Below are 26554 nucleotides of genomic sequence, written 5' to 3' on the forward strand. Positions count from 1 at the left end.
TTCTTTCCCCTCTGCAGCAGGCTTTCTCATCCCTCTGTGTAGGGACACTAGAAGGACAATTATTTCCTCAGTGGTGGTGCTTAACTGCTCAATTCTGGCTTTGTTTCACTGGGCCTGTGGATTTTTGTTATTCCCCATTTCTGCAAAACAAGGTAAGAATCTGTGTTTATATGATAAAATAGTCACGGATTTTCTTCGTTGCTGCAAGTAGGCTCCTTCTAAAAATCTCACTGGAGTCTTAATTTTTAAGAGATCCTTGTGGTAAGGCAGTTCATTGTGTAAATTCTGGGTCAGATCAAATGTTTGAAGCACAAACAGGGAACTGTAACAGAAAACGGGTTTCTCCAGCATTGAGAGCAAGCCATACATTTTGGGGGTTACTGTGCAGCCAAATTGCTGTGCTGGGGAGAAAGCAGGATAGAAAACTCATGTTGTTGGCCGTTTCTTGTTTAATTATGACTATAAAATTACTTTAATAAATCAACTCTCAGTCAGGGATGGTTCTGAAGCAAGTAATATTTTGATTTCTGGCACTGTTAGGCAGAACATGACAATGTTAGAGCTTAAAAGCATGTTTAAAATCAATTGGTGAACTGTTTAAGACAAGGAAGGTTCCTGTATGTGTGTTGTAAAGGATACAAGATGTATCTTTGTTCATAAGGGAACTAAAATTAAGCTAATACGCTGTGTAGGTGTGCTAGTGGACTTTGTAGGAGTGGATTGCGTATCATGCTTAATATCCTGTGTTGGCAAGAGGCCTCTGAAAAGCTATAGGAGCTCAGCAGGTTTCTAAAATGGCTAGCTACCATGGCTTCTGGGGTAAGTACACGCTTCTTGCACACACCATGTTATGTTTAACAAATCCTGAGGCGCTTTAGGGAATTTCATTTTATCTGAGTACTAACAATGAAAACATTGAACAGTGTAGGTAGGTAAGGCAACAGTTCTGCCCTCAAGGACTTTACTATATAAAATGGAACTCTGTAGTGCTAATATGCAAACACAGGGAAACTATGCAGAGAGAAATAACAGCATTTTTTTTTCTTAATTTGTATTCACTGTTCGAAGAGGTGTAAGCCCCTTAAAGAGGTTGGCTTGGCTGAGTGAGCACTGGCTTTTTTAGACTGTGGGTACTTTGTTTGGAGGTATATAGGAGATGGAAGGAAGAAAGGTGAGGAAGAATTTACTGCATCTTTCACACTTGGAATAGTTGGTGCAGATGCTAAAGATCTGGACAAAGACAGGGTTTATTGGTGTGTTGCTAGGTGGTCTAGCGGAGTAATCCCTTTTTTATTTGGCTTGGCCAGTAATTTGGGAAGGTGGCGGTAGGGAGAGAGAGGGAACAGAGCAGCCACAGGAACAAGAGAGACAGGTGCTGGGTGTCAGGATGCTGCTTTAACTGCAGAATGACTGTTCTGAGGTTCTTTGTGTCCCAAAAAGATAAGCAGTTGCTTCAAATGTCAGTCAGCTGACCTGCAGGTTTTGGATATGAAGAAAAGTTACTTTAAATTGAAACTGGCCAGTGTTCTTCCTGCTTTTCCTTTCCTTTGTGAATTGGAATTTCATATGGGACCCTGTACTGTCTAACTGCCAAACAGCGTCACTAATTCAGTTGTGAGAATTTGGTTTAGCTCTTTATTGTGCTTCTATAGAAGATTTTGGTAGTAGGACTCTAGAGATTGTTCATATCATGGTCTGTTGAAAGAAATTTTGAATATATTTGTACGACTAGCTGTTTTTTTCAGTATGGGCAGTAATTGTACTTGAGTTTTGCAGTGTTTTTAATCAGTAAAACTGAAAATGATGAAGTAGTTATGTTAGTCTGATCAGAACCAGCTCTTACCAGCTGCTTAGGAACTGCAGATTGCTTTTCAAGGACCATTTGTCAGAGGAGACTTTTGAAAAATAAGCAGAGAAATTAAAATTGTCTTCTGGGCCTAAACAACAGGCAGCTTAAAGGATAAAGCTATCATGGAGAGTAGAGGGATGTAACAGATATCTGACTTAGCCTTTGAGCTCGAGAGCAGTTGGCAGTTCCGCTCCAGGCTGATGGTGACTGAGTCATGATCAACTGTTGGGGTGGCTGTTGTGAAATGAGTCGATGGTAGCCATGTTACACAGTCCACTCCAGCAAGACAGGCAGCCTAGAAGCAGCTATTCCTTCAGGATGAACGAGTTTGGAATCATTGGAGATTCTTTTCTTCCAGAGCAGAGCCACCGATTTAAAACATTCAGACTGGTAAAGAGGCTGAGGGGCAGAGGATTTGTAGTGTAGTATTGAAAAGCTGGAGAACGGTCATCATAAGATTTTAAGAATGGCAGATATCATCTGCTTTACTGCTCCTGAACAACAGGCAGAGAAGCATCCTTTAATGATGATGGAAGAGGTGGCAATACAGTTGTCTTCCTCATTGTACATGGGACAGGTTTTCAAGCCTGATTATGCCTCTGTTTGCTGCCGTGCAGAAGATGCTGTGTTAGGTTAAAGCTTCTTGCAAGGACTGTGAGTGTCAACAGTTGCCTCATGCAGTTCACAGGCTTTTGCTGGGTAGGGGCTGTTGATCTGCAGAGAGTATGCTGGGGCTGCTGTGCCGCACTTTTCACCAGTGCTGCGTCATAAATGTGTCAATACAGTAGAAATGGGAGAGAATTGCCTTACAGTTCTCTAATGCTAATCAGTTTCCAAGGTAACACAAAGCATGATAAGGGCTGACAAAGCAAAAACATGAAATATACTTATCTGCACCCGAAGCAGGAGAGCCCAACTGTTGATTACAGGAAAAATGTGGATGGAGGAGTTCTGTTTCTAAAACAGTTTTTCCTGCGCCACTTGTTTAGATCCTCTAAACAATTACTGGCAAGAGATGCAGGTTGGGGGTTTGGGCCATTATTCAGTGCAATTCTTCTGTAATGCTCCACAGCTTTCACTGATAGCAAAGATTGTGTAACACCTGGCTGTGAGGCATATAGAGAGGACTCACGTGTTTGTGTGCTAGTGCTTGTGAAAACATATGTTTCTTCCTCTGAACACTGATTCAGTACCTTAAGATAGCAAAATTAGAATTTTCACAATTAGTATTTGTAGTATTGCCTTTTAGAGGCTGGTGGCAGTGAAGCAGCTCCAGAACATTCTTTTGCTCACTCAGGATCATGGAAAACTCCATATTTTGAAGAAGGGTAGGTGAGATGTGGAAGACAGAAGAGACTCTCCATTGTTTTAATATCCTGTTGTTGGGCTTGAAAACAGTCCAGCGGTGTAATGGCATTTTGGAGTGTAATAATTTCACTCATACTGTTTTGTGGAGCATATTGTGGAGTGATGTTCCACCCCTGTGTTTCTGCAATAGGGGATGTTAGTTCTTCTGTTTGTTTAAATGAGTTACGTTTTAACTTTTTATAGTTTTAAAATCAGTGTGGTCAAGGTGCTTCAGGTGACACAAGTTCAGAATTCTTCTGTTCAGAATTCTTTCTAACTGGAAACAAGGAGAGCAGAGGGGAGGAAGAGGAGGAACTTACTACATGTAGATGCTCCTCGGGACTGACTTTTTTCTTTTTTCCTTCTGTCCAGTTGAACAGGCAAAATGGACTTCTCCAAGCTACCCAAAATCCGTGATGAGGACAGAGAGGCTTTTGTTGGCTATGTCCATGGGGTCTCAGGACCTGGTAGGTATTTAAAGTCAATCATAGATTCTGTTTCATCTAGTGTCTTGTTAATCTTGTTCACTTGGAAGTGGTAAAGTATAGTAGAGCTCTGGGTGGGGCTTTTTCTTCTTTTGGGGTGGGCTTTTTAAGGAGGATCACTGACTTGTATTTCTGAATATTTTATCAGACTATACTGATAAGATGGTACGGCTAATTAGCCTCATTTAAAGATCTAATGAGCAGAAGCAGGCTGAATAATAATAATTTTTAAAAAGGTAGTAAGCTTTACTGGATGAGATAAAGCCATTTGGTCAGAAACCTGCAGGCTCAGTGAATTAAGCTTCTCTAAAAGGGCGCAATGCAGAGTTCACTCTCACTGAAATGCAGTTTGACCCTGCGCTCTCCGGAATACTCAGTCCCCTGCCAGTGTCAAGCTGTTCTGTTACTGCACCACAGGCTGGAGAAGCTCAGCAAGGAGCTGCAAGGATTAGGGAAGGTGGCAGAGCATGGTGGTAGTGCAGATGGGAGAAAGAGGAGGACTCCTTCTTGGTCAGCTTAAATAGTTTCTTTAGACTCTGATGGTAACAGCTTTTGAATACATGCAGACTTTACCAGCTTTTCTGCTCCATCCTGCACTCTTTTAAAGAGGTGAAGGATGGGAGTGGGAGAGCCAAAGTACAGCATGTATTTTTGTCAGTACAGCTTCTTTTATGAATAAGAAACTCCCTTGGCTTGTGTCTTTAACTGCCAATTCATTAACTGTAGAAGTGATACTTAACAATTTTAAACTGATACAGCTTTCTTAAGAAGTGTAAAAAGTATTTCTATATAAATAGATGAATCCTGTGTGCAAGATTGATATTCTAATATAAAGACACAATAAATTTTGTCCTAAAGCAGCTAGGCCTCCTGTATGACATGCTGAAATCTAACTCAAAACCGTGGGAGGTTTCAGGCCCAAAACATGCTGGAAACAGTTTTTATTTGCTTAAAGTGCCTGAAGATATACATCACTTTCCTACAAAATAAAATGTGAAAGTAGTGTTTCCTTAAAAGCTTTGTAGCCATCTGCTACTCTAGATACAAGGGTACGCATGGCCTTTAGCAGGTGCCTTGGCTTGATCTACACATGGAAATAGTTTGTCATGTGAGCACCCAGATGCTACCAAGGTAAACAGGTTTGAGTAACTTGAAAATGCTGGTCCCCAACCACAGATTTATATAACTACCAGGTATGGTGAGCTTTGCTGTTTTCTTGTATGTTTTAATTTAGTCAGAAGGAAATGTACCCCAGCTAACTGAAAGGGAGAAGCACCTATGTAACTTGTGTCTCAAAGTTCAGTGAGTCTCTAAAACCCTAAAATGTTCACCATCTGTCAAGATAGATAAGAGAAATTATGGCATGAATTGCCTGAACTACTACATTCTGATAGTAGTGTCCTCTTATTGAGCATAAAGGAACAGCATGAAAAGCATGGGGAAACTTTTGACTTTTAGACTAGAAATGCCAGGATTTGGGGCAGCCAAATTAGTCCTTTTGTGAAATCAAGAATGTACTTCTCATTTGGGTCAATACTAGTCATGCTATGCAGTTCTCACCAGCTTCCCATCAGCAAATTTCATGAGTTACGGGAAAAATATTCACCTATGTGCCTGTCTTTTACAGTGGTCACGGCGTGCAACATGGCAGGTGCTGCTATGTATGAGCTGGTACGAGTAGGCCACAGTGAACTGGTGGGGGAGATCATCCGACTGGAAGGTGATTTGGCAACTGTCCAGGTGTATGAAGAAACATGTATCCTTTTCACTGATCCCTTTGGGCCCACCAGACTGCATAGTCCAGAACACAGCAGTGATTAGAGTGAAGATGATAAGCAAAGCTGACTGGGACCAACACTTGATATTTCTGGTACCAGCAGGACGTCTGTTCCGCACAGCTTTTGTAAATTCTGATGGTTTGGAGGTAAATCTTATCTTTCTTGACTGTGTAGCAAGGAGACTGGGTTTTATTTTAAGTGGAAATCAAATAATGTGTATCTTAGAATTTACGTTAATTTTAATTTAAATATTACGGCTCTTTGTTAAGGAAGTTGTTTGACAAATGTCAACCAGAAATGGTAGAACTACCAAGCAGTATATTTTTTTGGTTTTTTCTTTGCTTTTAAAAACTATGCTTGTACAATGCTTTAATAGGAGATGTAAAGTGGGCAGAATGCCTTCATCTGGGCAGAGTATTTTGCCAGATGTAAGATGACATTTTTGTTTCTGCAGTGTGCTTACAGAATCTTGGTCCAGCTAGGACGCAGCATGTCTTCTAAAATCTAGTTAACTTAAAATGTATGATCTATTACACATATATAAGCGAATTTCAGAGAAGAAGTCATAAAACTTGAGGCCAGACCTTCTTTCTTTTTTTTTTTCTTTTTTTTTTCCTTTGTATCCTTTTAAACTTAAGAGTTGGCTCTGTGTATCCATAGAGACTAGGAAAAAGCCTGTGCTGGCTGCCAAAGCTTTGTTCTGAGGAGCTGAATGGTAAACTGGTGACTAGCTCCTCTCTGTACCTACTAATTTATCATTTTAGATGGCATCATCATTGTAATATCTAGTAGCCTTTCATCAGCATGTGGAACAAGTTTAAGGGTGGTTTACTTTTAGGCTCTGTCATAGGGCTCTCTGAAGTCAACTTGCATTTAATCTCTGGAGTCTTGCATAGATTTCGGGGGTTTCTTTTGTATTCTAGCAGGGCCTTTTGCCAAACTGCTGGCTTTTTGCAGAGAGGTCCATTGTTCATCCTTGGAGCTTAGTGCATAGACTGGACAACTTAATACTGGAGAGGAGGGAAATAACACTGGTCTTGGACAAACTCCCTTAAAAATTAGACTACTGTCAAAAGTCTGTACAAGGCTCAAGGTCAAAACAGTTGTGCTCTCTAAAAATTCTGAAGCTAAAAATTACATATTTTGTAACATTGTCTGACTTCAACAATCAAACATGGTTTTTAGATTTGAAGATTTAAGAAATGCCTGGTGTTTTGTGATACTGCTGTCTGTCACTCCAGTAAATTCATCCATATAGTTGACTTGAACTAATGATTGTAAAGCAGAATATTTACCCCTACTTTGCCTCTCTGGAGGATGAGCAACTTTGTTGCTTTAGCATTTTCAGCTTGAGTTTAGTATAAAGCCTACATGCTTCTCAAATGATGATGTGAGACAAGCTCAGAGAGTTGGAGTTGTTCAGCCCAGAGAAGAGGAGGCTCTGGGGAGACCTTATAGCAGCCTCCCTGTACCTAAAGGGGGGCTCTAGGAAAGATGAAGAAGGACTCTTGATCAGGGAGTGTAGGGATAGGACAGAATCACAAAATCATCTAGGTCGGAAGAGACCTTGAAGATCATCTAGTCCAACCAGACAAGGGGTAATGGTTTTAAGATGAAAGAGGGCACGTTTAAATTAGACATGAGGAAGAAATTCTTTTCTGTGAGGGTGGTGAGACACTGGCACAGGTTGCCCAGAGAGATTGTGGCTGCCCCCTTCCTGGCAGGGTTCATGGCCAGGTTGGATGGGGATTTGAGCAACCTGGTCTAGTGGAAAGTGTTCCTGCCCATGGCGGGTGGAAGGGAGGACGGGACAGGACAGGATGATCTCTAAGGTCCCTCCCAACCCAAACCATTCTATGTGTAATATAGTAGTAAAAATATTACCGTGAAGTCAGAAAAGTGGTTTAAGAGTATGATGTTGTGAATATGATGCCTTCTGTCCTGTTTCTTTCCCTTTCTCTGGATGAACTTTTCCTCAGCAAATCTTTAGCTGGTGTCTCTGTAGGAGATCCCGTACTCCGTACTGGCAAACCCCTGTCGGTGGAACTAGGTCCTGGCATTATGGGAGCCATTTTTGATGGTATCCAGAGGCCCCTCTCAGACATCAGCACTCTGACCAAAAGTATCTATATCCCTAGAGGTGTCAACGTGTCAGCTTTGAGCCGAGATATCAAATGGGACTTCATGCCTTCTAAAAATCTGCGGGTAGGTTATGACAAGCCTGTGTGCCCCCGGAGCTTGGGGCTGGAGCAGGGTGCCAAGGCTGTGACTGCTGGGAGCCATGGCTAATGCTGTATTTAAGTTTGCGAAAAGGGGTGCTGGCAGGCAGTAGCGATGTATGAGACTGGATGGGGATCACCAAAACTTACTTGATGGGACTTCTGTGTGGTTTTTCTGCATATGAGAAACTTGCAAAGTTTTTATGTATTTGCAAAACCATAAAGAAACTAGTGGAATTGCACTAAGCATTAGCAGGAGTAAGAACGACTGCAGCACGCATTTTGCAAACGGTGAAGATAGCCTTAGAGCTGGAAAATGTAACAGCTTTAACCCTTGGCAGCATTTTTTTTCCAACCCTGCAGGTTAGCGTATGCTATACTTTCTCTACTTAACACATTAAGCTGAGAGGTATAAAAGAAATGAGGAAAATTCCTTGTATCAGACAGTAATTGCTACTGTCCGAGCCTTGAAAGGCGCCTGAACCCAGATAGTGTTACTTGCAATGTGCATTTAGTGTAATGAGTTATGTAAATGGGCTACGGTGCTGTAACAATACATTTATAAAAAGAGTAATCACAGTGGTAGACTTAATAGCTACGGTTATTTTATACAGTTCTTTGTCAAGGTTCTTTTTTAAAACTGGAGTTCTCACTTATGACTAATAGACCTGTTCTGATTTTAGGTTGGCAGCCACATCACTGGTGGAGATATTTATGGTGTGGTGAATGAAAACTCCCTTATCAAACACAAAATCATGCTGCCTCCACGAAACAGGGGTACAGTTACATACATTGCTCCGCCAGGAAACTACGATGCTTCAGTAAGTCTCCCAAACAGCAGTTGCTGGTATAGTCCGTGTCCCTTTCATAAGGTTGATGTACTCTTTCTGTTCTGCATGATGCCAGCTGAAAGTGTTTCATCCAAGATGTCTGAGTTAATGCTTGCTTCTGCTACTCTGCCTGCAGGGGTCACACAATTACCTTAGGCAGTTACTTTGTATGTGACTTCCCACTGGCACTTCAGCGTCACTGACCTCTGTGTGGATCTACGTATCTTATGAATATGTAAAATTCAGTTGCTTTTTGCCAGCATATTTTTAGTTGAAGCTTCATCTCATACTTTTTTTTTTCCCCCCCAGTAGTACTGTACATAAGGGAAGGAGCCTTCCCTCAGGAGGGGATGACAGTGTGTTCAGGTTCTGAGAGATCTGTGGTGGTATCAAATATATAGTTGAGATGAGATTTTTTTGTGTGCTGGTCCAGTGTGCAGCAGTTTGCTTACTTCAGGTGTCTGGTGCTGTCTGTTAGGATGTTGTCTTAGAGCTGGAGTTTGAAGGTGTGAAGGAGAAGTTCACTATGGTCCAGGTCTGGCCTGTACGTCAAGTCCGTCCTGTTACTGAGAAGTTACCAGCCAATCATCCTTTATTAACTGGCCAGCGGGTCCTGGATGCCCTCTTCCCGTAAGTACTACCTTCTATTCTCTACTATGTAAGAAATCTCGCTTTTGGGGGGGAAGCAGAGGGAGGAGGCCTTAAATTTTTTTTTTAAGAGCAAGTTCTCATATCTATCACAGCATCATCTCAAAAAATACATAGCTGAATTCCTCCTATTTCCATATTTGGCAAGAGAACCTACTAATGGAAAAAAGAACATAAGTTTAACAAGATAGTCCTAGTGCATTAATCTAGAAGAGAATGGACAAGCATAAACTTAACATAATCGTGCCAAATCTACAGAAAGGCTAGAACTTTCAAGCTTAATATCTCCATTTGGACGTAAAGTAGCATCTCTTTCTGTGGTCTTGAGGATGTATAGTTCCTAGTGATTTTGCTGTTGCCACTTATGAAAACTGTTGCACTTTAACTGTCACACAAAATGCTCATTTAAGCCATTAACTTCCAATACACTGAATTCAGTAATTTTGGTCCTAAAGTATTGTGCTGCTCATTCTTATAACGCGCAGCTAAGTACAGTTGTTTTTTCCTTAGCATTTGCATTCCGTCGGTGCTTCCATCTGTGAAAACTGCCATGTTTCAAGCCTGAAAGTCTAGCTGTTGTACCAGCATAACTCATGTACTTGAAGGGCAGTAGAAGAAAAGGATAGTTTATTCCCTCAGTCTTTTGGTTTAGTGAAATACCTCTGTGCTTCTCACCCAGAACACTGAATATGTCTCCCATCACTCTGCTTTTAATTAGGCAGTTTTATTGGAAACATACTCTAAGATGGGAGAGCACTGGTTTCGAGTTCCTGGCAAATCAGAGTTCTTTTTCTTTTCTCAGGTGTGTACAAGGGGGTACAACAGCAATTCCTGGAGCATTTGGTTGTGGAAAGACTGTGATCTCACAGTCTCTCTCAAAATACTCCAACAGTGATGTCATCATTTATGTGGGCTGTGGAGAACGAGGAAATGAAATGTCTGAAGTACTGAGAGATTTCCCAGAGGTTAGTATGGACAATTCATGGAGAGTAAATCTTCTTGGGAAGGACTTGCTATTGTAGTGGTATTGTAACTGAATTAAATATCTCATTGGTAGAGTGACTTGAAATGATCTTGTTGCCTCCCTGCTGTAAGTCCTGGCTGTAGTAACAGAAATCCCTTTTGGCTTATTCAGGAATGATTTCAGTGACCCCTTAATAAACATCTGGACTAGTTTTGGGGTGTACCTTCTAACCTGTTTAAAATAAAGCCAAAATGAATGCCAGGGTGAAATTTAGCACAGTTACAAGCATCTTACCTTTCACTGGTAGTGTTTCTAACTTCTCTAACTTAACCATGCATAGCACATTTATTTACAAGGTGCGGAGTGGTGATACAAACAGTTACAAATACTAGTTTGACATGTGAGGCTGTGGAATACCTTCTGAAGGCAGCAGAAAATGCCTGCTTACAAATAAAAGGCAGCAAGTTTATGAGTCCTTCTAACTGTTGTTACATGTCAACAGATTAGTTGTGGCACAGTCTTCTGTAAAATACGGGAAAGAAGCCAGGTAGTCAGAACTGTTAGGTTGAAACTCCAGTCAGAAATAAGGAGTAAAAGGCTTGGGTGTGTTGATCGATTACAAGATGAGAAAGTCAAGCTGAGGTGGCCATGAAAAAGGTAAATCCCAGGATATTCATAAGTGGAATCCTACACAAATGTCAGGATATACATTCTGTCATTCAGGTGGCTGTGTGGTTTCACCTGGGTTACCTAAGTGGTTTTATGTCCATTTGTCAAAGGTGAACTCAGATCGGTGTAGGTGGGGGGAAAAAAGCTCTCTGATTCCTAACAGTCTTGTGACAGGAGGCTAAGATTTTTGGGTCTTCCAGCCTAGTAAGCTGAGCAAGGATAATATACGTACCTGATGCAGTGGATTTGTCATTAGTCGTTTGAATGGGATCAGTAGGGATTTGCCAGGTGCAGAGATGAGATGAGTCTGAGGGACGTATGTTGAAGAGTTAAGCTGTGTGCAGTCTGGAAGGTAAACCATCCTGACATCTTGAATCTAGTCTCCGCTCTTGGTAGAGTATCTGTGAGGAGAGTATCCTGATACAAATTAATGCAGTAAAAAAACCAACAAAAAATAAACCAAAAAAACTTGCTAGTGTTAGCTTTTTTTCCCTCCTTGCATTTTAGTTAACAATGGAAGTTGATGGCAAGGTAGAAAGCATCATGAAGAGAACAGCTCTGGTAGCAAATACCTCCAACATGCCTGTGGCTGCCAGAGAAGCCTCCATCTATACTGGTAAGATTTACTGGAAAACGCTGTGTGTAGAGCAAGCCATCATGCTCTAGTATTTTCACTTGCTGAGATGGTCAGTACCAAGAAACCTCCTTAGTTTCAGAAGTCAACCCTTTTGGGCCTTGCCCAAAGAGATACTAGAGTCCTAGTATCTTAACTGAACCTGGCTCGCTTGTATATAATTATGATTTCCAAATATTGAGTTAATTTTGCTTATAAGGTGAACTTACTGCATCAGCTCTCATGTAGTTTTTCTCCATGTGTTGATGTAAACTTTTGTTTGTGAATAGCTTTTTGCTGACAAGTACAGTCACTTAATGAGCAGGAGTAGTACTTTCTGAGTTGGCAGGCTAGTCGTCTTTCTTTTGCACCCTCTTAGAGGGTTTTTTTAAAATTCTTTGTTATGAAAAGTCATCGGATAACTGTTCTATTCTGTTACTTTGAAAGGGAAGGAGACACTTTACAGTAAGAAGAGGATTTGTTCATGTTTCAGTGAGGCAAAGAGTAGCATCAGTGACACTGGCATGTCTCTTCAAAGAAATACATGGGAATGTAATATGAGCTAGAGTGGTTCATAAACAAAAATATGGAGAGTGAGGAGAAATAAAAAACAACAAAAAAAAAGCAAGGACATGATCTAGTGAGAAGAAAGAGTAACTTTCAGTGTCTGTTTTCATCAAAATGTAAACTTAAATAATTTGGCTTATTTCATCTTAGTGACAACGTACAAGCGTAGAATTCCTTTCTGAATTGTATCCTGCAGCACACTGTTGTCTTTGTTGTAGGAATCACCCTGTCTGAGTATTTCCGGGACATGGGCTACCATGTCAGTATGATGGCAGACTCTACTTCCCGATGGGCTGAGGCCCTCAGAGAAATTTCAGGGCGACTGGCTGAAATGCCAGCTGGTGAGTAGTTTTTTCTCAAGTCTAGCCTTGTAAATGCATCCTTTAAACTCTGAGCCTTTGACTCAATTTCTGGGTGTTGGTGTTTGCAGACAGTGGTTATCCAGCCTACCTTGGTGCCCGTCTAGCCTCTTTCTATGAGCGAGCTGGCAGGGTGAAGTGTCTGGGAAACCCTGAAAGGGAAGGCAGTGTCAGCATCGTTGGAGCGTGAGTGTTGCATTTCTTTGTGTTAGCTGCAGTTCTTCCTCTGTGGTTTTTGTATGTCAAGGTACCTGTTTTTCAGACAAAAACACCTCATTGCTCTGCACAGCTGCAGAACTCTTACGTGAGTGAGTAGGTAGGTATTTGGTCTCTGCTTACCCAGAACTGCTGCTAAATTGTGCGTGGGGGCAGAAAGAATGAATGTGGACAGGTAGTTCTGTGAGGTGCAGCATCACAGTCGCTTGCAGCAGTCAGAGCAAGTGGCCCAGAGAAGAATGTTGTTAGAGCTGTCACAGAAAAGTATGTCAAACCATGTTTAGAGCAGGAAAGAAGGGGCAGCTGGAGCAGCAGTGCGTGCACTTGCGGGCATAATGTATCATGATTCTGTTGCTTAGATGGAGTAGAATTACATGGAGTAGCGTATCCCAAGCTGTGAAATAATGTGATCCCCAGATATTCTTCTAGACTATACTAATTTGTATATCATACTGTGGGGAAAGTGAATTTCCCACCTATATGTTTTCGGGAGAGCCTCTAGCATCTGCAGGAGCTCCTAGAGTCCATTCTTTGCTCTGCTTAGTTCTGCTGTCCACAATATACATACACAAATGCATCGTGCTTTTGAGGTTGGAAGATTTTTTTTTTTTTAATCTCTGGGAAGCCATATGGGTTCAAGCCCAAATGAATCGCAGAATCATCTAGGTTGGAAAAGACCTTGAAGATCATCTAGTCCAACCATTAACCTCACACTGACTGTTCTTAACTACACCATAGTTGAAGTGATTGTTGTAGAGGACAATATCTGCAATAGTTTCAAATTGTGGTATTGTTTTCTGTAATCATTGCACTGTGTTTCACAGTGTCCTGTTAGCATGCTTGCTGAATCTGTTCTCATTGAGAAAGGTTTGATAATTCAAGTTGGAGTTACTACCTGGAGCTAAAGTGACTGAAATCATGCCTTGATGCTGTCAGTCAGGCTACTGATACAAATCTGTTTCATGGTGTGCTTGGTATTACACCTGTGTGGGTATGCAGCAAACACTTTCTGCAGTGGAAGCTTGCACTCTGTTACTTGAAATCGTGTTGACTTTTCTGGTTTCTGTGATCACTGAGCTGTGCAGTCATATGTTCAGTACTTCAGCTTAAACTGTGAAAGCAACTGATAACTTTTCCTTATCTCTTCTTGCTCAGTGTCTCTCCCCCGGGTGGTGACTTCTCTGATCCTGTCACATCTGCTACACTGGGCATTGTTCAGGTACGTCCCACCACACTGCAGCTCTTCTGCCCGCTTTGTTAAACTTGAAATGCCTGCTTCAGGGCGGTTGTGCTAGTGGCTGTCGTGTGAGAGCTTTGATTTGACACAGGAAGCTTTGTAGGGTGCTTTGGAAAATGTTCTAACAGTGTAAAAGACCACCTTATGAGAAGGTCTCTGAACTAAGGTCTGAGATGCCTTTGGAAGAGGGAGCGAAGGTGGCAGTTCCCTCCAACGCTGACTCCTCCGGAATATCCGTGTGCTTCCTGATTGCTGCCCATTGAGCTGCACTTTAAGCATGGCTGCTCTCAGCTGAGGTGGAGAGTGAACTGCTCTTAATAGGTGCATTGAAGCCACCAAAAAAATCCCCAGAGCAGCTGACTGGGAGAAGGATGTCTTGCAGCCCAGTTCTGGGAAAAGGGATTCCATCTAATAGGTCTCCACTTTAATTAGACTCCAGTATTGACATTGTCTTTGTTACGGCTGACTTTTCCCTCATGAGTAATCTCAAGCTGAATAAGTCTGAACTCAGCTTAAAAGGTGCATTGGTTTTTGAGAAGTGTATTTGAAGGTCACTGCTATAGTTAAATTAACATAAGGAAGGCTTTTCTCTCTCACGCTTTTATTCGTGATAGCCTTTGCCATGTTGCATTTGCTCAAAGTTGCTTTCTGTATTGATTTGAATTTTTTTATTGCCTGCAGTTATTTTGGTTTGGTTTTGATTTGGAACACTGATCTTTCTGGATTCTGACAGGTTTTCTGGGGCCTGGATAAGAAGCTGGCACAACGCAAGCACTTCCCCTCTGTCAACTGGCTGATCAGTTACAGCAAATACACGCGTGCCCTGGACGAGTACTACGACAAGCATTTTACAGAGTTTGTCCCTCTCAGGACAAAGGCCAAAGAGATTCTACAGGAGGAAGAAGACCTTGCAGAGATTGTGCAGCTTGTGGGGAAGGTGAGTAACCAGCTGGGAGAAAATGTGTCAGTGAGCCATCCTTGATTTCCTTACTGCTAGTGCATGCTTTTGACCATGTCTTAGACCAGACTTGATGGATACTGCACTGTGCAGAAAAGGCAAACGGTCACCAGGAGACGTCAGGCTCTCCTGCCTTTTAACTGCTTTATTCCAGCTTTTTTACATGTTGTTTGACTTGTAATATGAATTCTTTTTTAGATTTGATAAACCTTGGTTTGACTTTACTTTTCTCATGTAAATTAGATTGCAGGGCATCTAATAACTGAAATTAAACTTCACTTGCTTCAGTGTTCCAGTCCTGCTGAAATGCCCTTTATTGCAACTTAGGTTGTTGAGTAGTTTGACTGCTGATATTATACAGTTTGGTGGACTTTTTAGTGCTCATTTTCCAAGAAAGGAAGGTGAGTGGTAGTAATCTTTGTAAGAGAAGAGATGCAAACTGATCTTTACTTTGAAGTCATCGGAAGGGTTACAGTTTATTAGAAACCAAGTTGCCAGCTGCTCAACGGAGGTGTTGGCATTTACAAGCTGGCCTGTAGAAACAGAAGTGATACCTGCTTTTTCTAAAAACTGATGATTGCCTGGTTTCTCTGTGGAAGCCTGTGACATGACATATGGCTCCATTTTACAGGCATTCCTTCATTCACTTCACTGTTTTGGAGAGAAAACTGAACTTGGACAGGAAAATTTCCCTTGGAAGCTCTCAGAAGGCACCCCGTGAAAACTGTTAAAGCTTAGCACTGTAAACATGCTGATTGACAGGTGCCTGGCATGAACTTGGCAGAAATTTAATCCCGTGATGTTCAGATGAGCTATGCTGATTTATAAGGTGGTAGTAGTATGTGTTAACACGTATTAACTACAGTTACTTGGAGGAAGTCTTCTCCTATGCACTGATGTTCTAGCCCAGCTCAGATGAGGCCTTTCACCAGATCTTGCCTAGCAGAGCTCTATTTAGATGTGTCTTTGAAGAAAAGGAAATGTGATCTTGGGGCCTTCTGCAGTTTTCTATACACAAAAATGTTCTAAAAGACTAGTTTACAGAGCAGGGTAGAATCAGTTCCTTGGTGTGGAAGGAATATTTTTAAACCAGTGTGTGTAACTAGGCATTACTCCCATGGTAGAAGTACTGGAACTGGTGATCATGTTCTCAAAGATGTTCTCTTGAACAGTTTCTTTCAGTCTGGGCTTGGCTAACAACTGCAACAAACCTTTAGAAAGGGGGAATTGTGGAAAAACAATCAGATATATTTTTTTCTTTTTAGCACTGAATTCAGTTAGTCTCCTTATGAAATAAGGTCCAAACTTCCCATCTAGAAAGCAAGCTGGGGTGCTTAAAACTCAGTCTTCCCCTTTAGCAAAAGGACAGTGAAGGTAGAGTGACCTGTGGTGCCAACAGCAGCAGCATGCAGCAGGGTTGTGGCTGTCCTGCAGGGCATGACAGGCATTGTCATCAACTCTTTCCCTTTTCTTGAAAGCCAGACAGGGAAAGCCCATTGTTGGATGCTAGTATCAAATTCTTAAAATTACTTATGATCTAGCATGTTGAGGTCTAGTTTTTCTTCCATGGACATAAGGATTGAGGAAGGTAAAAATGAATTTACCTCTTTATGTAGGATGGTGATGTTTTGACTTGCCTTACAGCAGACCTGTGCACATTTTCACTGTTGGGTGGCCTTTCCATTCTCTTAAAAGACACTTCCTTTCCATAGTTTGTCATCAGACAGACTTAAAATAGACTTATTGGCTGTTTGGCCCATCTTAATTTGGCAATTGGTTAAATTGGCTGTTCTATAGCAGGGAGTAAGAAATACCCAAAAGACAGAATTTTGCTGGAAACCATCTTAAGAGAGCAGGAAGAAAACAGGTACTGAAAAATAATGGTTCTTGGCTGGGACATACCATGTCCTCATGGACTTGAGTGCTAAGCTAACAGCGTACCTTACTTTTCTAGGCTTCCTTGGCAGAAACAGACAAAATTACCTTGGAGGTTGCCAAGCTGATAAAAGATGACTTCTTGCAACAGAATGGTTATACGCCTTATGACAGGTAAGATCTGACTGGCCACTCTGTCTTCTTGGTCCCGTATAGTCTGGATTTAGACAGCTATTTTATTTGGAAATGGATCAGTGCAGAAATTAATTTCACTTGCCATAAACAAATGGTAGACCTGTGTTCAGGTAGGCCATCAAACTGTCTATTCAAAGATCACAGAATCACTGAGTTTGGAAAAGACCTTGAAGATCATCTAGTCCAACCATGACCCTCACCCTGACTGTTCCCAACTCCACCAGATCCCTCAGCACTGGGTCAACCCGACTCTTCAACCCCTCCAGGGATGGGGACTCCCCCCCTGCCCTGGGCAGCCCATTCCAACGCCCAACAACCCCTTCTGCAAAGAAATACTTCCTAAGAGCCAGTCTGACCCTGCCCTGGCACAGCTTGAGGCCATTCCCTCTTGTCCTGTCACTTGTTCCTTGGTTCCTCATCCCCCCTCTCTGCACCCTCCTTTCAGGGAGCTGTAGAGGGCCATGAGGTCTCCCCTCAGCCTCCTCTTCTCCAGACTAAACCCCCCCAGTTCCCTCAGCCGCTCCCCATCAGACCTGTGCTCCAGACCCTGCACCAGCTCCGTTGCCCTTCTCTGGACACGCTCGAGTCATTCAATGGCCTTTTTGGGGTGAGGGGCCCAAAACTGAACCCAGTAATCAAGGTGCGGCCTCACCAGTCTCGAGTACAGGGGTTAAGATTCATATTGCCTTACACAGGGCACGCATACCTTTTCCGAATGCGGTCACACCCTTTGAGTTTGTCAGGCCCTCCTCTATTTTTCAGTAACCCAATATTTCCAACAATATCATGGCCTCCTTTGGAGGAGTGGACCACATTATTTTCATAGTCAACACCCGAAGTCTTCCTGTTTATTCTAGCAATGCATGAGGGACTGCAAGAATCTGCTTTTGATTACTGTTGCATAATTCTTGAGTAAGTTTGATCCACCAAAAAAACTTACTGGATCTTTTCCCTAGTGCAGTGCTTATTATCTCTGTCTGCTTTGCTTCTTTCTATGCTATCCTTGTGTTGTAACAGCCTGTACTTCATCTCACTCCCCAGCTCAGGTAGATCAGGAGGTCTGGAATGCTTAATCACTGAAACTTTAGACATACATCATTCTGTAATGGTGTGTGTCTTTCACTAGAGCAGCTGTGTTTGCATGTGAGAGGGAAGCACAGGAAGTAGCATGATGTAGTGTATAAATAATGATGAGGTACCTCCTGTGGCAGTCATCTGCCAATTAAAAATGGCACTTTTTGACCGTGGAATGTTGTCACAGGAACATGCCCTTTCCTGTGATTAAAGAAAAATTACCGAGCTGTCAGGTCATCCCAGGCTGTTTGGAGGAAGCCTGCTCCCGTGGTGGACAAAACAGAAAGGAGGAATTCCGTTGGCTTATCTGGTGCTTCCCCATTCTCGTTAGCATTGGCCTAGATTGAAACGTGAGACTTGTACAGTGAAGGTTCCAGTTCTCTCCTGTTTTTCCCAGTGTTTGGGTGCTGCTTCAGAAACCTCACTTCAGGCTGATTGTCTTGGCCTATGATTTGTGGTTTAAGATGCAGGACAGATCAGAGGCAGCCTCTCTCCTTTGACAGTGCGTATTAAAAATCCCTGGAGTAAAGCAGGCTAGTGCTCCTTCCATCGGGTGAGAATTCAGGGTTGCAAAGGCTTGTCCTGTTTAACTCTTCCAAAATGTCTGACAGATTGTCTTCTCTCCCACCAGGTTCTGCCCTTTCTATAAAACAGTGGGAATGCTTTCCAATATGATTGCATTTTATGACATGGCACGCCGTGCTGTAGAAACCACAGCCCAAAGTGACAACAAGATCACGTGGTCCATCATCCGAGAGAACATGAGCGAGATCCTCTACAGACTGACCTCCATGAAGTTCAAGGTGTGTTTGGAAAGAACGGGGTTCCACTGCTCTGTGAGCTCCCAGTGACTCTGAAAGGCTGTCACTCAGGGGTGGTCACTAGTTGCCTTAAAGGTCTATGAACAGAGACTTTCTGCAATCAGTTTGAATACACTTAAGAAGTGCTTTTAGTTTGTGAGCATAGGAACGGGTGATGCTGGCTGCAGAGCCCTGGCAAGCCCACCTTCAGTAGCCTCTTTTATGTTACAGATATTCGTGGTAATAGTTCAGGCACCTTTCTTATTTGTTCTGGGGGTTTTGTGATAAAATTCTGGAAAAATTGCAGTAAGGAAACCTTGGAAAAATTGCAGTAAGGAAACCTTGGAAAAATTGCAATACTATTAGTAGATAAAAGCAGACCAGAGTTTAAATCCAGGAATGTGCTAAAAAGTGAATGATAGAAATGTTGATTGACCTATTTTAAATACAATTAAGGAAAGAAATTACCTGCAGTAAAACGTGATGCGACCTGTGTTTGGCTTCAGGGCCTCAGGCAGGTAACCAGGAGCAGAGGAAGTGAGGAGTAACTTCAGCATGGGCTGAAGGGAAAACAAGGGGCTTGGAGCTGGGGCTCCGGGTGACTTCAGTAGCTGTCTTAGGGTACAGCTCTCCTAAATCTCCTCCAGAGCATGCTGGTGTGGCAGTTACTGGTAGGACAGTAACTTGTGATGCTGGCTAATGTTAAAGCAGCTAAGGAATGATCTCTGAAGTATAATGCTTACTGTGTTACAACCCTTGCAAGCGAATATTGCAAACCTTTCCAGAACAAGTACCATAAGATAAAAATATGTTTAAAATCAAGTCTTCTGGCACAGCAATTTATTCTGTTCCTGCGCAGTACTGGCTTGTTTTCTGCAGTAAGCAGATCCCTGGTATATATTCTCAAATCATCAGGAACAAGATGCACTTGGGAATGTGAGCTTCTTTGAGAGCTGGTTATATAAAGATAGGGGAATTAAAACACTTTTTACAAACCCTGGGCACTGGAAGACAGCTGGTGTATGGCAGAGCGGCTGAAAAAGCGAATTCAGGGGCTGAATACATGCCAAGTGGAGCCAGCCTTCTAATACAGTAACAGTTATGAAAGGAAAATTTTATTTCCTGGGTAACAGTCTAAAAGACGTGAGAATATAAATGTCCTCCGGTCTATGTGCTTTAGAGAGACAATGAGGGAGTAATGCATCCACACGTGTAAGTGCTGTTTCCCAAGAGCTGCCCTGACCCAGAGGAACGTAGTGCTGAGGAGGAGAATGGTGAAGACGTTGAACAGATTTTGCAGCCTGGCAGTTGATGTTTCTTGTAGGGAAGGCCTTGCAGCCTCAGAGCAAAGCTGATTGTTCCAGCTTTTGCCCTTGTCTTTCATGAAAAGTATTCTGAGAAAATGAAGCTGTACAAAGATGATTTTAGCTTGCTCTGATTGCACAGTAAGATTTTAATTGGAACCAAGCGACCTCCGAGTGATGGCAAAGTAACTCTTGCACCTATAGGGGATGTACCCCAAGAAGTACAGCAGAGCATTTCTGAGTCAAAGATCTTTGCTCCACTTGGTTTTGGGGTAGGAGCTGATATCAGTCACTGCAGCTCTAGGACCCCCAGTATTCTTGAATCCTCTCCAAATCACTTTTCAATAAAGTCAGCACTGCTCACGAGAAGAATTCTCTGTCCCGTTCTGCCTGCTCACTGAATGTGGAAAGAGGGGAAGATTTAAACCTTGTGGCTGTTGGTGAGACAGGCAGGGGGCAAGATCGAGCTACGATGCCTGCCTACTCTGCAGTTAGCAAGGGTTAATCCTGGGGCTGAGAAATTACAGCACTGGCAAAAGCAGGGTTGTCTCAAGTACCCGAGGCCTTTCCTGGTGGATCTCTTCATTGGCTTTGTTGTCTTTCAGGACCCTGTCAAAGATGGTGAAACAAAAATCAAGGCGGACTATGCTCAGCTGTTTGAGGATATGCAGAATGCGTTTCGCAGTCTGGAAGACTAGACTCGACCTCTGTGACCACTCCAGTTTGTCCTTTCAATTCCTCATCTCAACTCCTCAGCTTCCCTACCTTACAAGAATGATGCAACAGTACTTGAGTTGATAAATAGCCCCATGTTTTCCCTGTTCATACTCAGAGAGTGTCCTTACAAAACATTCCTCTTAGTCTGTGTTTGGCATTGCTTTGTGTGCCTGCAATGGTGAGTGATGTGTGAGTGGGCCTGGATGAGTGAGGAAATGCTGTTGTACGCTTCTAGGGTGGGAAAAATTTCACTTTGCCTCTCCCGGCTCTCATGGTAACCGGTCTTTCACCTCGGGATGTAACCAGAGCCAGCTGAGCTGTAGTGGCAGAGGAGGTGTCGATCTTAATGCAGTCTCACGGTATGTTGAGCTGGCAATGTTAAGGGCATTTACACCTGGCGCTTTGCTAAGTGACTATCGTGATGTAGAACTCCCTATTCTCAAACAGCATTTATGACTGTATTCTGATGACATGTTGATACAACCAAAAATTCTTCACTGCTCTGTCACTTCTGCAACCCTCACCTGAGTCTGTTGGTACTGAAATGTGGTAGGTCTGGATCTCTTCAAGAAGGGACTAACTAGAAGGTGAGCACGTACAAGCAGCCAGAATACTTTTGCATGCTGGAGAAACAGAATTTTATTTTCCTACTTAATATGGATAGGACTGTTGGGAGTTGGCATCAGCTAAAATCAAAGCCATAGGTGCTCAGCTTCCAGCAGAATTTTTACCTTCTTGCCTCCCACTCACCCTGTAAAATTTCACGACCCTCAGATGCTTTAGTCTGCGAAGCTGCATGACATAGAGAGCGAGGTACGGTGACGCCACCATCACAGAGTCCTTCCTCAGTGGTGCTCTGTCTGCCAGCACAGTTGCCTCCCAGGTCACGCTAAGGAAAGGCAAGCGGGCGCTTCGCCTTCCTCCTCCACCTGTGCTCACACAGTGACACAGAAGGTCCCCAGTTCTCGAGCGAGAAGACTGTAGGATGCTAAACTGGGGGCGGGGGATGAACAGGGGGAAGGCCAAGTATGGGATGGATTTCCTCCTGCCTCCTTGATTATGATGCAAGAGAAACCAGTGACTGGTCTGTTCTGCACTCTGTCAAAAAGCCGAGACTGCTGTGTCTGGGGCTTCCTTATTGGCAAAATTAGTATGAGGTGAGGAACGAGCCACAGAGCAACCTTTTCTGTCAAACCCCCGGGAGTGCAGTGCTCAGGTCATAGAGAAATGCTGGCATCCCCTCCAGTCCGTTCCCCCTCGCTTGCATCAGGTGGCGTCCAACGCTGTGTGTTGGGCAGCAGCTGACATCTGTCTGCTGCTTTGTCATGGCGGTAAAGGTGAAACAGCAGCAGTGTGGCCAGCTGAGCGTTCCTCCTGCACTGCAACACTCCCACGGGCTGCCAGCTTCCAGCAGTGGCCACGCAAAGGGATCTCCCGCTATGGACCAAATGCTGCCACTTCCCTTATGGTATCGACTATTTGTCGGGGAGAAGCTTTAAGGGATTGATTCTTTATGGTTCTCCTGAAAGGAGCTACTCCTCCAGCTGATATTCTGGTAGTGAATGGTTAAGTTTACAGCTCACTAAACTTCTGGTGTGTGCTGCTTATTTTACCAATGAGCATGTGTGAAGTAGTCACCATCCCAGCCCTTGCCAGATTCCTCATTGTTTGTACCCACCACTGTCCTCTGTGGCATTTCATGCTAGAAACCAGATGTTCTTATCTCTTTAAATGGAGGATGTTATAAACTTCACAGAAAATGTTTAAGATAATGCAGTTCTAATATTTATTGTGCTGTACCTGGCCCTGAAGTGTGACCAGTTCAAACAGTTTCATATATACTTTTGTCTTTTTTTTTTTTTTTTTTTTGGTTTGTGTCTGTTTTCAGTGTTGAAATTCTGATGTTCACTGTGTCCTGTAAGTCTTCCCTCCACAGCTGTGGGAGGAATTAAAAGATGGGCAGAACCCCACCACCTACTTTATCTTGTATATTTCATAATGTATGTTGCTGGAAATTGTGTAAAAAAGAAAAATTTAAAAACTGTTGAAGTCAATGAAAATAAAACTGGTTTAAAGTAGGTCTTATCTGTCATCAGTATTCTGTCAAACTAAACCTCTGCCCCAGTGGTGTACACAGCACACCATCGGGAAAGCTCACAGCTTCCTAAAATCTTATTTCCTCATTTTGGGGATTTCTTTAAACCTGTAAGCAGCAATTTGGCAGGGATGCTTAAGTACTCCCATTCCTGTCCAGCTTGTATAATCTCCTCAGCCATTACAGGAAAGAGCTAGAATGGAACAGATATTCTTGGGGTAGACGTTTTTAGGACTACTTCTATGACAATAAAAGTATAACCATAAACTTGCCTTTTGCTGCTAGTAGCTGCCATGCATACTAAAGCAACTGTTATAATGGTACCACCTTTTGGCACTTTGATAAATATTTTAAGAAATATCTCCCTACTGTGTACCTCATGTTGTGGAACAGACCTCCCAAAAATCTCAGTTGGGTGTTTCGGACAGAGTGATTGAAACTCCTGGATCAGAAGACAAGCAGTACTGCTGGCCACAGCCTGGAAGTAATATGTTAGCATTCCTTGTAAATGAGGAGTTGAGACCTGTAAATAGCAACAGATGAAGTGACAGTGTATTAAAAACATCACATTCAGGCATTTTTGTATATATTTGACCATTGTCTAACACCTCTTTGAAGTGTTTTGCTATTTTATATATAGTATAGATACAACAAGCTTCAATAGAGCAGACATACAAGTAATTCCACTGCACTACAAGGCTGGAAGTCATAAGCTCGCTCCTGGCAACCACTGAGTAGACAGCAGTTCTCTGTGGATGTTAAGAAATCCATGGAGGGAAGCGACAAGTTCAGGTCTTGGCAGTTTGGAAGTTACCAACTGGCAGCGTCCTCACTTCATCCACTCGACTTTTGTGGATCTGGAAGGCAGGTGTCACCCAGCGGCCACAGGAACACTGCTCACCCCGCCAGCTGAAGGAGCCCAGCTTCGATGTACATTTGGGACACAGAAGCTGGAAGAAAAACACACAAACTAAGGTGCATGCAGATGTATGTCTATTTAAAAGGTACTTGTATGGTACACCTACACTAAGCCTGCTCCTTCCCTTGTAACACTTCACAGAATGCAAACAGGCTGAAAAACAGGCAAAAAAGCTCAACTGGCATGGCTGTTCAGCCCTGGGGTGTAGCAGGCAGCCGTGCTGGCAGAAGGGAAGGGATGGAAATGCAGCTGCTCAGACCCAGTGTGGTTCCAGGACAGTTTTGACAGACTCCAGAAAGCCTCAGTCAGCCTAAGACTATAACAGGTTTTGTAAATTCCCACAAACTCTTTTCTCATACTAAAAAACAGCCAACAAACCCTCTCCAACAGCCTGGCTCATGTTCTCAGTCCAACAAGATCACCAGCTCCTTTCCTTATAGAAGGATAATTTATAATGATTTATCCTTAATAATTTTATCCTTATAAAAGGCTATTTAAGAATCTGTTCATAAGCTGCAAAATTCATGCCTAAAAGGCTGGGATAGCTAGGTCCTTGGGGGAAGGGGGCTTTTTGCATGAGGGAACAGAAAGAGTTTGCTCAGCCTTTGCAAAAAAAAAAAAAGCACCCCAAAAAAATAAAGCGTGTGTTTCCCTTTACCTGTCCTTCCATTACTCCCAGCAACGCTGGCTCCATCCACTGCACGGGCTCAGTGAAATAAGAGGTACATTTTTCTCGGCCATCACCACAAAACTGAGCAGAGTCTGTTATCCTCTTGTGGGCAAAGGCTGTTGGTCCACTTCCTTCCAAGTGGGACAAAATGCTAGAGCTACGGAACAAAGCGCGCCTGCCCTCCACGACAAAGAGGGAAAGAAAGAAGTAAAATAGTTGTTCTTTAACTGGGGAAGCCTACAGACAATAGAAAACAGGGACATGGACCTCTTGAGAGTAAATAATCAAACAAGATTACAAATCCTACTTTTTTTTTTTTTTATTTAGTCAAGAAGGCCAGGAGGCACTGACTCTGTTCAGGGTTGCTTCTTAACAAATCTACTGATTCCTGTAGTTTTAGGCTCTGCCCCACAGCTGGATGCTGTCTTCTATATAGATCTATTTTTAAACAATTCCTGCCTACTAAACATTCAAATCTACACTCATAAACTTAAAGAAACCTACACATAGGAAATAGCAGGATTATTCGCTTTCACTTTAAACAATCTATAAAAGGTAGTAAACCCCAAAGTCTACCAGAAATTTCTTCAGGAGAAACAGATTGTCAAAAACTAGAAGTTATGGTTTCAGAGCAAGCAACTTCACAGTTCCAAGTGGAATTATGCCTGCCTGTAGAACATGGCAGGTTAGGCTGCACAAGTGCTGCACAACTCCAAGGAAAAAAAATTTAGCATTTCATAATATACTTCTATTTGTCTGATTTTTTTTGTGGCACTCAAGTCATGTAAACTTAGGCAAGAGCTCATCCCTGCCCTGACAATAATGACATGCCCACTGATTTATGTGGGCTATTTTTCTCTTCAGCTGATTTCAAAATAACATTTTATGGAAAAATATAAAAGGATCAGTACCTGCATTTCCTGCACCTGTAGAGAACCTCTGTGTTTGGAGTTTGACATATATTGGATGGATCAATAGCAAAGACTTCTCGGGGCAAGTCTTGAAGTTCTGCAGAGGGGTCAGCACCAAGTCGTGAATCAGATCAGTGCAGCCACACTGCATTTCCGTGGGACAAGACAGCACTGTGCCTCTGCCCCTGTCAAGGCAAGCAAAAGCCACCTTCTTTGCATTTATTTGTCTGCTCACCAATTCCATTAGATAAACTAAAAATGAGCCTCATCCCACCACACCTAAGATTGGGATTTGCTTAAATGCAAGAACTGGGATCTAGACTTTGACCTTAGCAATGGCAAAAATAGTTGCATTTTGATTTCTTACTTAAACAGAAGGTAAAGGCAGAGTAGGCTTTAGAACAGTTCTGCCAGTCTTTTAGTGCACACAGTACAGAAAGTCAGCTTACAAATGGGAACTGCTGGGGAGAAAGACATACACAGGGAGAAAGCACCGTTGTGCTGAATATGCAATGCAGATCTTGCAAAACAGCTATGGGTTATTATAAAACTACACGTAAGCACACGTATCTATTACTAGAGTCACTTTGTCAAATTAAAGTATGAAATGCTATACCTTGATATCAACTTTATCTCAGTTTTGCATTTGTTACTTCTATTTTTTTAATTTCAGTGCTTTCTTTTTAGAGGATGTTGTTTGCTTAGCCAGGTACATAAAAATCAGGAAACATACCAAACTGACCTTTAGCAATTCTGCATTTTGCTAAAGAGAACAGTTCCTTACGGATCTTATTTCTCAGGCATCTCTCAAAGACACTCTTCCTCCCCACTGATGAGCTGGAATTCTTTAGGGCCAGTACGATGTGAACGTTTGCCCTGCCAACTCAAGGCTCGGCTGCTTTGAGGGCCATACCCAAAAGTCAACCACCTTTGACAAGGCCTTCTGTGTTCATTTCAGGGTAGCCCGGCCCCACCTTGGGACCACCCGCCCCGGCTCAAGGCCGATGCTCCCAGGGCCCAGCTCGGCCCCGCCGCCCCCCCGCCTCTCACCGGGGTACCTCTCCGTGAGCATCTCCAGCCGGTACCGCTTGTAAAGGGCGCTGCTGCTGTCCACGGCGCAGCCCATGGCCTCGTAAAGCTTCAGCTGCCCCTGGAAACCTGGGTTCACCCTGCGGCGGGGACGAGCACGACTCCGCGCCGCCCACGTAGAGCCCCGGCAACACCTGCACCATCCCACCGCCGCGGCAACCGGGAG

The 26554-nt window shown here is 43.0% G+C and overlaps 2 protein-coding genes across 3 annotated transcripts; one reads left to right on the forward strand and one right to left on the reverse strand.

Annotated features, from left to right (window-relative positions):
• Positions 1–22782, forward strand: ATP6V1A (ATPase H+ transporting V1 subunit A). Of its 2 annotated transcripts, none has more exons than XM_026844329.1 (15): positions 1–152; positions 3569–3663; positions 5309–5437; positions 7450–7664; positions 8362–8499; positions 8987–9138; positions 9959–10121; positions 11297–11405; positions 12188–12310; positions 12400–12514; positions 13700–13763; positions 14515–14718; positions 16694–16788; positions 18515–18686; positions 20593–22782. In XM_026844329.1, exons 2-15 carry the CDS (start codon positions 3582–3584, stop codon positions 20683–20685), a joined length of 1854 nt encoding a protein of 617 aa, XP_026700130.1. In that variant the 5' UTR covers positions 1–152; positions 3569–3581; the 3' UTR covers positions 20686–22782. The 2 variants fall into 2 exon arrangements, with proteins under 2 accessions (XP_026700130.1, XP_026700138.1); XM_026844337.1 differs by lacking the exon at positions 1–152 and adding an exon at positions 1468–1479.
• On the reverse strand, positions 22219–26478 carry DUSP12 (dual specificity phosphatase 12). The gene is made up of 4 exons (XM_026844349.1): positions 26350–26478; positions 25300–25396; positions 24377–24563; positions 22219–23749 (listed from the first exon to the last, which is right to left on the reverse strand). The coding sequence occupies exons 1-4, from the start codon at positions 26423–26425 to the stop codon at positions 23588–23590; spliced, it is 522 nt and encodes a 173-aa protein (XP_026700150.1). The 5' UTR covers positions 26426–26478; the 3' UTR covers positions 22219–23587.
• Positions 26479–26554: the final 76 nt, after the last annotated feature.

This window comes from Athene cunicularia (genome assembly GCF_003259725.1).
Source record: "Athene cunicularia isolate RWA chromosome 1 unlocalized genomic scaffold, athCun1 chr1_part1, whole genome shotgun sequence".
NCBI lineage: Eukaryota > Metazoa > Chordata > Aves > Strigiformes > Strigidae > Athene > Athene cunicularia.

What these genes read in the sequence shown, in the direction of transcription:
- ATP6V1A (XM_026844329.1), top strand. Translation starts at nt 3,582, where the DNA reads ATGGACTTCTCCAAGCTACCCAAAATCCGTGATGAGGACAGAGAGGCT. An exon ending in TGCCTTCTAAAAATCTGCGG is followed by an intron (nt 7,665 to 8,361) that starts GTAGGTTATGAC and finishes TTCTGATTTTAG; the next exon opens with GTTGGCAGCCACATCACTGG. An exon ending in GGTTATACGCCTTATGACAG is followed by an intron (nt 16,789 to 18,514) that starts GTAAGATCTGAC and finishes CTCTCCCACCAG; the next exon opens with GTTCTGCCCTTTCTATAAAA.
- DUSP12 (XM_026844349.1), bottom strand. Translation starts at nt 26,425, where the DNA reads ATGGGCTGCGCCGTGGACAGCAGCAGCGCCCTTTACAAGCGGTACCGG. An exon ending in GCTCACGGAGAGGTACCCCG is followed by an intron (nt 25,397 to 26,349) that starts GTGAGAGGCGGG and finishes ACCCCTCTGCAG; the next exon opens with AACTTCAAGACTTGCCCCGA. An exon ending in TACAGGTGCAGGAAATGCAG is followed by an intron (nt 24,564 to 25,299) that starts GTACTGATCCTT and finishes CGTGGAGGGCAG; the next exon opens with GCGCGCTTTGTTCCGTAGCT.